This window comes from Sinohyriopsis cumingii, chromosome 10, assembly GCF_028554795.1.
Source record: "Sinohyriopsis cumingii isolate HCF-2022 chromosome 10, ASM2855479v2, whole genome shotgun sequence".
Taxonomy (NCBI): domain Eukaryota; kingdom Metazoa; phylum Mollusca; class Bivalvia; order Unionida; family Unionidae; genus Sinohyriopsis; species Sinohyriopsis cumingii.
Window position 1 is genome coordinate 81,548,759 of NC_142970.1, and position 12,976 is coordinate 81,561,734.

The 12,976-nt window shown below is 37.0% G+C and overlaps 1 protein-coding gene across 1 annotated transcript in view; it reads right to left on the minus strand.

The window, feature by feature from the left end:
- The window catches only part of LOC149790471 (uncharacterized), a 39,600-nt gene extending 37,232 nt beyond the window's left edge, over positions 1–2,368 (minus strand). The window contains exon 1 of the mRNA XM_089973227.1: positions 2,296–2,368. Within this exon, the coding sequence (XP_089829353.1) occupies positions 2,296–2,368 (73 nt within the window). The remainder of the gene's footprint in view (positions 1–2,295) is intronic.
- Positions 2,369–12,976: the final 10,608 nt, after the last annotated feature.

The following is a 12,976-nucleotide window of genomic DNA, read 5'->3' on the forward strand; positions in this document are numbered from 1 at the left end:
TACTGAGCTCAGGGACACTTACGGCTTTTACCTGAACTGACTAAAACTAAATCAGGCCATCATGCAATCTCACCAACATTGCACTCCGTAACGTCTGCTCATAGCATTTGGCTAATTATTCGGTTTCACGACTATATCCCCAGCACCTACTTCCCAAAATCAAGCAAGTAATCATAAAAATCTAAGAAATTATTAAAATGGAGAGCTGTATACAAATGCTCATACTGCAAATTTATTAAATAATGAAGTACATGATGCATATAACATCCCTACCATTTGACAAGATGGGATCCATGAACATACATGCGTTATATAGGAACCCCGTTACAATGAAGGACCGTATAAGCTTTTCTTATATTTCGTTTCGATGCTTATCTTACCAGTGTTGTACAGTTACGATTTATGTGACCTTCTTCATGATTACTACATCATTTATTTTGAACATATGTCTCAATGTGAAAATAGACGTAACTATATATTGTAATTACATATAATTGATATAAGTATATGCATTACTGTATTGGACTAAGCAGAAATATGAAATCATATGCAAAATAAACAAGCAAAATATATTTGCTAACTTCTAGAACTACACAAAATATGATAAAGTGGAAAACATTTCAATATTTTTTTTAAACAACCCTTAAAAATATGCATAAGAGGACAATCATATGTGTCTTCGCATCATTGTGTTTAGCTATTAAAACAATAGTAGTCACTGATATTATGATGGTAAAGGACTTAACACGACTTCTCAAGGCTGCTCGTGCTGTACGTCGACTGTTCATTTATATCTGGTTTATCCACTAGACCACAGCTGCAAACATTTTACGTCTTCAGTGTCAGTCAAATCAAACGTGGTATATTTGTTTGAGTCATACGAGTACATTCTTAAAAAAAAAATCATCTCAGCACCAAATCTCATGGACTTTGCTCTTGTATAATTGGCGTAAAGTTCATAACATTTACAATCTATTTATAGATAAGATATTTTTCAGTGAATTTCCTGTGACATTTGTTTTCAGATAAACATGCGTGTAATGCTCAGTCCATTAAGTAAACTAAAATATTAAAAGCATGCATTATATGATATATTTTTAGCAACTATCAGTGGCTATACGTATCTATCCTATTTACCTGTTGAACAATTAGCAGGTTACCCGAAAGTTTAATAAGCCTCGTTATGGGCATTAGAGACAAGACCCTCTCTGGCTTAGATCTCTCAATGCCACATACATTCCTTCTTTATTTCCTGCTTTCGGAGATTAATAACATATAGAATTGATACAGACACGAGAATAACAAGGACAATATGTACAATTACATATATGAATCACAAACTCGTACATATAATCATACAAACACACATAGAAATTACATATTCACACATTAATAACATTAAGGACAGACGCACTAGACATACACACACAGATATGGAGAGTGCAACCCACAGAGCAATACATATTTGCATTTTGACAAAGAGAAGGGAAACTATGCAGAGTAATGAAAATATAAAAACTAAAGCGGAAAAGATAAGAGACGAATGAAGTCATTATCCAGAAATGGACCTAGCAGATATGATTAACATGGTAGGATGTTTTGAGAACATGACTGACACATGCAGTTTTGAGTATTTTCTTAATTGCACCAAAACCTGACCCCTTTCTTCCAAGTTAATTTGGAACTAAAAACAACGGACTTAACACATTTAAAACTGTGCCAAGATATAACAACTGTATTTAGAGCTTTTCTTGTTGAAAACTGTACAATTGTTTGATAAATGGCTTCGAATTTGAAAACGAGTAAAGTCAATGCTCTAGGTAGTAGGTGGGCTTTGTTTTGTACTTGAAATATTGTCAGGTTTTAAAGGACTAACTTTGATAAATCGTATTTTCGTGGAATTAAGGAAAAGGGGGAAAATAGGACGCATATAAAAAATAATATAGTTTAATTTCTAATAATGATTCATGTGATAAACGTATCCTGGATGTAACGCCCTATTATGGGGACGAGAAAGATGAACATGTGTTCCACATTCGGAATTGTAAAATTTTTAGTTATTCTCTCTCTCTCTCCCTCTCTCTCTCTCTCTCGCATCTTTTAAACTCTGGCCATGACTCAAAATAGGCGCCTATACACGGTTACATTGTTGTTGTTTTTGTAAGTGATGGCTTATGTCGATGTCGAATATACTATGTTTTAATGACTTGCATATATACCCTTATTCCAGAAATTATTAGAACTAAGAGCAGAAGAGAAACTATGAGAAAATAATCTATCGTTATAAAAACTCACTTTCATAATTTTCTTCCAGGGGTAGACTGTATACTGTAGCAATCAATGCCAGAACGAGAAGCACGCAATTCATGGTTGTTATCCCGCCTCTGCCGCCCTATCATTAATATTAGAGCAAGCAGAATGTTTAAACCTTTTCAAAGCAAATCTTTATTACTTTAATTATGTAACTGTTTTTATTATAAAGGCTTGCAAGTAACAGGTGGAGTTTTTATAGGACCAATCCAATGCATCTTCAGTACGTAATAATAGATCAGGGAATCAATACAAGTGCAATAGATTCAAGTACAACGTGGACTCTGTGTATGTATGTATGTATGTATGTATGTATGTATGTATGTATCTATATATATATATATATATATATATATATATATATATATATATATATATATATATATATATATATATATATATATATATATATAATAATTAACTATCTTTAACGAGGATAACACATTTGGTCATGGCTGACCCATCTGCCATGTGGTCCTCAGTTTTTGTAATAAAAAATAATTAAAAAAATAGAAGACCATGCACATAACAAGTGTATCGTCGCACACTCATTCGTACATATTTGACATGAATGACTATGTGTGACTATACTGGGAAACATACAAATATATATAAATTATGGATATGATTATAAAGTTTTCTATTCAGAGCTTTTAGTATGTCATTCCAGCTGGTCTATAAGGAATTTCTTTAATGATATTTTAAAAGAAGCAAGGGAAGTTGAATTACGTATCCTCATTGGTAAGGAATTCCATACAGTAGGTGCTGATACAGTAAATGAGCTTTTGTAATGACTGGTTTTCGACCAAGGAATCTGGCGATCGTTGTTAGTCGTCGATCGGAGATTACGCTCAGTATTCGATGATCTTAGTTCAATTATGTTAGAGATATAATCTGGAGAAAGACCGTTTAAAGACTTGTATGTCATGATTCCTTTAAAATAAAGAATACGTTTTTGTATAGGTAGCCATTTCAGACGTGAAAACAAAACATTTGATGGAGTCATAACAGGACGTTTCAGTATTATTCGGGCTGCCCTTTTCTGGAGTCTATCAATTCTGGACAGATTATAATTTGATGTGTTTCCCATATGGTGCAGCCGTAATCTATCAGTGGTAGTATATAACCCGAAAAAAAATTTTCAAGTGATTGTGGAGGTAGAAATTTCGAAAGCAATTTTAATAGAGTTATTATTTTGACTACCATTGCACATAAGTGATCGATATGAGCATTCCAGCTGAGGTGTTGATCAATGTAGATACCAAGAAATTTTTGATTTTTGACAATAGATACGTCTAAACCATTTTGAGTTAGAAGTAAATCCATGTTAGTAGATATACGCTGCCTTGTTCCAATTGTCATACATTTCGTTTTAGAGATGTCAATATGCATTTTGTTTTGATGACACCAAACTGATATATTATTGAGGTCAATTTGAAGTTTATTTTTAATGCATTCTAGAGATTTATCAGATAAATGAAATGTCGAATCGTCAGAGAAAAGATCTGTGTTAGCGTGCGCTGGATACAAGGCTAAGTCATTGATAAATAGTAGAAAAAGAAGAGGCCCTTATATCAATCCTTGAGGAACACCACTTAAGATTTGACTTGGTTCGGATATATGTTTACCCGTGCAAACAACCTGGTGTCTGTGTGTGAGATACGACGTGAACCAGGCAACTGAGTTTGGAGAAAACTTGTAGGCTGAAAGTTTTTTAATGAGCACTGAATGAGCACTGAATGGTCAACCAAATCGAATGCTTTTTTAAAATCAATGAAGATTGCACCAGTAAGTTCACCTGATTCTACTGCCAGTAGCCATTGGTCTATGAATTTTGTCAATGCAGTCTGACATGAATGATTCTTTCGAAAACCTGATTGTGATTTATGGAGGAGTTGGTACTTGTCAAGATATCTGAAAATATGCTTGCTGACATGTTTTTCCATATTTTTTTAATGTACGGATAGAACATATATGGGTCGATAGTTGGATGGGTCATTCTTTTCTTTTCCCTTATAAATTGCGAATACTTTTGCTAACTTCAATGATTCCCGGAATTTATTGGAAGTGATGCTACAGTTAATTATTTCTTTCAACGATTCTGAGATTGATAAAGCCGACATTTTCAGAGTTTTGGGGTGAATTCCATCTAAACCAGCTGATTTGTTTTGTGTCAAGTTTATTTATAATATCAAAAGTGTCATTTATTGTTATTAAGGGAATGTTGAAACTAACATGATCGGGTACCCTGTCATTCACAAATTTAGTAAGTTTGTCTAAATTAGGCTCTGTATTCTCAGACCTGTCAAGCGTTTGGGAGATATTAGTAAAAAAAAATGGTTCAGCTGGTTTGCAATATCGAGCTCATCAATATATTTAGTGCCATCAACTATAATTTCACATGGAGCTAGAGGCGCAGGTTTCGTTGAAGTTATATTTCGTAAGTGATTCCAGATCGATCTGTTATCGGAGTTTGATGTGATGGCTTCTTTAAAAAAGGAGCGTTTGTGCTTTACAATGATTGATTTGACTTTGTTTCGCCATAAACGATAGTTTGTAAAGTCTTTATGTTTATGGTAGTAGTTTCGTTTGCGTTGTGCCTATGCGATTTCATTAGTATACCATTCTGGTTGTTTTGATCGTTTAATTCTCTTGATGCGAATGGGGGCGTGTTTATTTAGGATAGTAAGAAAACAGCGATTCCAGTTAGACAAGTCATAATCTGGGTCTATGTTAGGGAAATATATTGTGTTAATGTTTTGTGATAGTTCGGAGAGAAATTCATTTTCAGAAAAGTTTTTGAAACATCTGTATTGCATGTAGGAGTGTAAGTTGTTTTTCTTTCCGCTCTGTTGCATACGAGTTGCACATATAGGGTAGTGATCACTAATAGGGAAACATGGTACGTTTATCTCGTAGAGATTGGTTGCATGGGTAGTATAGATGTGGTCGATCAGAGTAGAAGTACAGGCTGTTATTCTTGTTGGAGCATACATTACCTGTGCTAGGTCGTGCAGTTGTATCATATGTAGCCATTTAGTGTTAGTATCAGAGATGAGGTCAATATTAAAGTCTCCAATGATAATTACTTCGTTGTTGGAAGATAAAGCAGCCTCTAACTCGTTTTCAAATTGGTCAGTCCATGAGGAGAGGTAGTTTGGGGATTGGCATGCTGAGCAGATATAGAGTGATTTTCTACTGAGGAAACTTAACTCGATCCATATTGATTCGATAGTAGAATTTTCAAAATCTGTTCTTCTCTTGTATGTTATTTGAAATGTACATGACTATCCCTCCTCCTATGCCTTGTGGTCGATCTCGTCTTTCCAAAGAAAAGTTGCCAATAGAGATAGCACTGTCAGGTACATTACAATCTAGAAATGTTTCACATAGTCCAATTACTGCAAGGTTGGGTTCATTTTGTATCGTTAGTCTTACTTCATCGATCTTTGGTAAGATGTGTCTTACATTGATATTGATAAGTTAGTTGCAAACCTTTCTTTTTCAGACCAAAGGATGTACAGTTTAAATTTTTCTCAGTCGTTATGGGAATGAAGACAGATTTATTAGTTATTCCCGAATCCGTGGGAGAGACCTCATAACCTTGGCAGTCGGAACAAATATCTCCAAAACCATGATACTTATTATTGGTTGAGGTGTATGTATAATAAACATTGTTGTTGTTGTTGTTATAGGGTTTAACGCCATTTTTCAGCACAGGATAGGCTATACATGGCGGCCAGTATTAATGGTGGAGGAAGAACCGAATAAACATTGTATCTAGATGGACATACCTAATGGTTATAATTATAGTTAGGTACGCCACGTCTGTCATGAGCGTATTGTTGTATGATCGAAGTGTCACTTGTCCAAGGCCTTGTATAACGTTCTAGTCTGCCTCGATAACCATGCCATGTATTCCGTATATTCTGTTGATGATTCTATTCCCACCCATTTCGGGCTAGCATTGCAAGTCTGTGGCTATTATGTTGCTTATGTCGGTATTGGTATATATCTATCTATCTATCTATCTATCTATCCACCCACACACCCACATACATTTCGATCCGTCCATCCAGCCGTCCGTTCATCCGTCCGACCGTCCGATCATCCATCTATCCATCCATCCAAATATATGTATGTCTGTCCATCCGTCGGTTTTATGCAAGTAACCATCTATCCATCTCTATATTGCTCTGCCTACACATTTATATGATGGTTAACATAGATAGATAAATAGATAGATAGATAGATAGATAGATAGATAGATAGATAGATAGACAGATAGATAGATTGATTGATTGATAGGTAGGTAAATAGATAGATAGATAGATAGGTAAGTAGGTAGGTAGGCAGGTAGGTAGATAGATTGTTGTTGTTCCAGGGTTTAACGCCCTTTTTCAGTACAAGATTGGCTATACATGGCGGCCAGTATAACTGGTGGAGGAAGAACCCTGGAAAACCCAGGGAAGAACCACCCACCCAGGAGAAGCTACTGGCAGGCTTTCCCACGTACCCACGCTAGCCTTGGACTCGAACCCACGCAGACAGAGGTGAGATGGCGGTGATCCGGAACGTTGAGCGCTTTAGACCACTCGGCCACTCGGGGCCCCAGGTAGAAAGATAGATAGATAGATAGATAGATAGATAGATAGATAGATAGATAGATAGATAGATAGATAGATAGATAGATGGATGGATGGATGGATGGATGGGTGGGTGGATGGATAGATAGATAGATAGATAGATAGATAGATAGATAGATAGATAGATAGATAGGCAGGTAGATAGATAGGTAGACATATAGATCGACAGATAGATAGATAGATAGATAGATAGATAGATAGATAGATAGATAGATAGATAGATAGATAGACAGATAGATAGAGATGGATGGATCGATGGATGGATGGACAAAAGGGAGGCGGTATATACATACATCCATCCATCCATACATACATCCATCCATACATACATACATACATACATACATACATACATACATACATACATACATACATACATACATACATAGAAAGAATATAGTGATAAAGATATCTGCTAAATTTTCTTTGTTCAATAGGAATGGTGGGGTGAGGGGGTCTTACATTTTTTAATCAATGTGTTTCTTCCTGTGCAATATGTGATTTCCTTCGCCCATCGGCATGAATCATATTTACAAACCAGAACAAAGCAGCATTCAGAACAGCTGAACCTATAACACGAAACAGAAAACAAAACGTCTTCTGAAGATCAAGGAGTCGATATCCTAAGAAAATCTAGTTAATGTGGTAAATAAAGCATGAGCAAGCACGGATACATTTTTTTTTTCTTTTGCGTGTATATGTTGATTTACGAAAATCAAATGAAACAAAAGAAATTATAAACATGTATTCGTTATGAATGTAGTCGCAGCTTAGGCAGGATGATGTGTTTTGGAAGAAAGAAAAAATTCTCTTCTGCGCTTTTCAGAACAACTTTGCTAAAATTTAATTATTAATATCTTTTAAAATTTTAAGAATAAAACTGTGCTCTAATGTTACATGTAGTACATTTAATATTTACAAACAATGTTCTTTTTTGTGAATGAACGTAAGCAGGCAGAGAAACGAAACTACTGGTATGACCTTGGGAGGAAGGATCCTTTATCGTTAATACATAGTATATAATGTTTTGAATATATATATATATATATATATATATATATATATATATATATATATATATATATATATATATATATATATATATATATTGATAGACAGACAGACACATATATAGATAGATAAATATATACACAGATAGACAGACAGACATATAGGTAGATAGATAGATAGATAGAGTTCGATAGATGGGTAAGTAGGTAAGCAGATAGATAAAAAAGACAATGGGGAGATATCTACAAAAACAAACTGATGATAATATATTACAATAGTAGTGAATAGGGGCTGTTTGGCGTCAGTGGGAATTAGCATTAAAAACCACCCTGGACCTGTTTAGCGTCTATGTAAATTTAACATGGGGAAAAAATCGTGGGCCTGTTTAGCGTCAAGGGAATTTAACATGGGAAAAAAAATAATCTTGGGCCTGTTTAGGGTCAAGGGATATTGAACAGGGTGGGCCTGTATAGCGTCAAGGGAAATGGAACAGGGTCGGGACCCTATTTTAATACGGTCCCGACCTTATGGGTCTATGGAAATGGAACATGGGAAATTGAAACAGGGAGGGTCTCTATTTTTTTTTTTTTTAAATGGGGTAGGCAATGAAAGTGAAGATCTTTTTGAGACCTTTGAGTGGCCCTGAAAAGGGCCTTTGGGTTTCTTCTTCTTCTAACTCTTCCACTTCTTCAACCATCTTCTAACTTTTGCCATTATTCCTGTCTTCTTTATTTCTGACTCAGGCATCCAGTCAGGATGGCCTATCGCTCGGAATTTCTCCTGTATTTTTATCCAGTTATAGTTGAGTTTCTAAAAGCTTTCTTTTCTCTTTCTATTTTCTTCTTCTTTTCTTTCCTTAGACCACTTTTCTTTGATGTTCTTTACCTCTTCCGTCAGCACTTTCCTCATTACTTCTTCCGTTTTTGTCAACTGGTCGAACCCCCATTTTACGTATCGCCACTCCATCCAATACAATAGTTTTTCTAGGAAGCACCTGACTTGGATGACATGATCCAGTGCTTCCTTCAAACTTCCCACTCTGACATAAGGTGGGTCAATAAATCCTCTTGACTTGTTGACTTCTTCTTCTTCTATCATCCCTGCAATGAGATCTCTGGCTACCTTTAGTCCTTTGACTTGAGTAGTTAACAAGTCTTGCCTATCTCCATCACTCCATTCCTTTTCTATTTTTCCTACAACATATTCAACATCCATTATCTAGAAATAGAGATCTCTTAATAGATTGAATAATTTTGTCACCTCCATCTTCTTTGTTTATTCCGTGGAATGGTGTGAACGACGAATACTGTGGGTTCTTATATAAAAAGCGCGGACGTGAAGGAAAACATCCCCTACTTTTCTCATCTCATATTATCTACTATTCACATACGCGAAGCAGCAATAAACAAATCCATAATCTACCATCCACACAAACGTACTTGAGCGCTTACAAAACCCATAATCTACCATCCACACACGCAAAGCATTAAAATCAAACCCAAATCTACTATCCACACAAACTTACTTGATCACTTACAAAACCCAATAATCTACTATCCACACAAACGTACGTGAGCGCTTACAAACACAAACACATACACTCACACTAGGAAAAAAGAGTCAGTGTTTATATTCACACTACTCTACATACACACATTGGCAAATGGATTACTATCTCTTTTCAAGGTTTTTTGGCTAGCCCTGAAAAGGGCTGTTTTTTAAGAACTCCACTACGCCTGGTTAATGATGGCACCTTCCAGGCCTGGCACCACACACACATCTTCTACCCCAATCTTTCCAGTTGACTCTCTTAGATGGGAGTGCAGAGGCTGGATGAGTAGCCTCTTTACCCCAATCTTCTGTCTCTGGGATTCGGAACACTTCTTCTTCCCTCTTTCTTTCCTCCTCCTCCTCTTTTATTCTGCCTTCTTGTACGAAGCCCTCCGCTGCCAATTCATTTAGTATGCGCCTGGCATATTCCAGGTGCATCTGGAGGTCTAATAGTTTAGCTAGTCTGGTGTTCATTCTCTAGTGTTGATCAATCAACAAAGGTAGCTAGACTGCCGAGCGATTTTGAATTTATACGAAAAGCGCGGACGTGAAGGAAAACATCCCCGAAGACAAAACTTATATTACCTAGATCATCACTTAAAACGCACGGACGTGAAGGAAAACATCCCCCTAAGACCCAAAACTTATATTACATAGATCATGACCATGCAACGTGCAGACCTAAAAGAAACACTCACTCATTTTTTTATACTACCCATCACTATTCTAAAAAATGTTCACAAACCACTTAAAGAAAATGCTTATACACACACTTTCTAAGCAAGATAAAGAATTCATTTTCTTATACACGCACTTTTATTTTTTCAACTTATTATGGGCAATCGATTGTTATTTCTTTTCTAGAGGTTGGGGTAGCCCTGAAAAGGGCTGTTTTTTATGTTAACTTGAGGCTATGACAATCTTTTAGGTTCTAAGATTGCGACGTCCTCTGACGATAGGCTTTCTCCCAGGATGAGGTCTGCTTCTTCGGAAAGAGAAGAAGAACTCTTTGGTATCGATACGACAGTCGACAAAGCCTCTGTCAGGTTCAGGTTGCTGCTGCTGCTGCTGCTGTTGTTGCTGTTGCTGCTGTCTCTGCTGTTTCTGAAGCCTGTACTTCTATGTCCATTCTTCTTTCTCCCTGTTAATTTCTTCTCTGAAGAGCTCTTCTATCAGGTCTTCAGTGACTTTTAAGATTCTCACATTCTCTGTCTCTTCTGGCTTCGGTATCAGACTGTGTCTGAGCCTATGCAAAGTCACGTAGGCGTCGTTTAGCTTAGCTAGTCTGGAGCACATCTTCGTAGGAGGATGAGTCGACAATGGATGGTTAGACTGGAGACTTCCCCGGTTTTAAAGTCAAAGCGCGGACGTGAAGGAAAACATCCCTATACGGTTTTCGAGTCGGAACGTTCAATGAGTGTTATGAGAGAGATAGTAAGGAGTCAAAGAGTATGAATCATGATTCCTATAGCAAAACAAAAGACAAAGGCATTTTCTTCTTCAAAACACAACATTTTTATTCAAAATCACTTAACACTAACAAGTAACAAAGTTTTAACAATAACTATTCAATTTAACATCAAACATTTTTTTCAAATCACAAACATTTTTTCAACTAACACATTATTTTGGACAGGGCTGACAACGTTGTGAATGAAATTGCGATTTCCACTGTTGGAAGTCATTAGTCCATTCATGGACACTACGTTTCCTAGCTTGAGACAAAAGATAAGTATAATGGTCACAGAACCATTGATCTACTTTCACATCGTTTCTAGAAGAAGAACGAGGATCAAAATGAGTCACTAAATGTTCTAAAGAATAGCCCAGACTGCGATGATGCAGAAAATACACACAATATTGTCCACACACCAAGGAATCTGTGCCTTGTAATTTCACATTATTGATTCGGGTGCTCTGAGCATTTCTTCTCATAAAGTCAATGATATCGTCTTCCAAAGGAGGCAATATATAGGAATCAAAATATTTCACACATCCTTGTTGAGGAAAGTAGACGGCTACCCAGTGGGTTCCTGGGAGATGACTGTCGTTCGTGTTGATCACATAAGCTTGATGGTCTTGAGGCTTGCGATGAGGAAGTTCATCTTTAGCACAGACGACAGGATTCCAAGAAGCAGTATACGAACTGTGGTTCAAAAGGTAATAAAGTTCCCAGGTATCCATTTATTTGTGTGGTTTTCTTCTTCTTCACAGGTAATGATAAGTGATCAATTCGATCTTGACTTTTTGCTTGAAAATGTCTGACAAGTAAAAGGCGTTTAGCTCCTACTTCTTACTCTGGTCAAAGAGAGATTCGATGCGACGGCACTCCAGAGACGTTAATGGAGGAGAATAATGTTTATCCAAGCCTTTATACCACTCATTCAACACGAATTCTATCTCGATGAGATCCCAAGCTTTGTCCAGATATTCGTCCAATTTTTCTTCTTGACTTAACATCAGACATTTGTCGTGTTGAATTTGACTGGGATGATCGTTGTGACATCCATAGCACTCTTCCTTGATCAATTCTTTCATTTTATCTGCCAGGACTGTAGGAAAACAGGAGATTAAATGGGCTTCTTGTTCTGGCCATCTGGACTTCATCATGATGACTTCTTCGTCTTTGTCTTGGGATTCTTCTTCTTCTTCCACAGTCTCCTCACATTCCATCTCCAAAGTTTCTCCACTTTGTAAAGAGGGATAACATTCTTCCATGGCTTCTAATAATCTAGAATTACTTCTCTCAAACTGTTGATTTCTATCGTATTATCGAATTCTGCATACAGGATGACGTTCACTGTCTCTGGCAGCTCTTTTGCAAACTGAAGTTCCACACGAATCTGACCAGATTTTGTATGGTGGAAATATCCCTCGTCACTGCCCTGGTCAGGGGTGAAATCAAAAGCCCACAAAGCATAGCCTCCTGCATAATCTTCGTACGTAATGCCGTGACTGGTGTTGGTTCCTAACTGACCGGTAGCTTCGTACAGGGACAAGTACGATCTCAAGTAATTCTTCTTCGCGGAACTAAAGTCAGGTTCGAAAGGTCGGGTACACAATGTCTTACCATCGCGAATGACTTCGATTTTCTTCACGTCGAAGTGATGAAAGTTGAAAGGATTTTCAGTGAAGGCTCCGTTGAAGGCTAAATTCTCGACCATACCAAGGATTAAACGCTTGGGTAACTGTCCTTGGAACAGATGATCTTCGATCATGGAATGATGGCTAGCGGGAATGGTGAACGTTTTCACTTCTACGCGTCGTATTGGATACTTGTCGGTCGTTCTGCTCAACGTCTGACTGATGTCGTTTCCCACTTTAGGTAACACTTCCACACGTCGTACGTAGAGTTTGGCCTCCTCGATTTTGCTTTTGGGATTGACGGCAGCACTATCAGCCAACAAATGGAAAGAGGTACTGCTGCGATTTAGTCTCAGGCGGACATTCACCCCGTT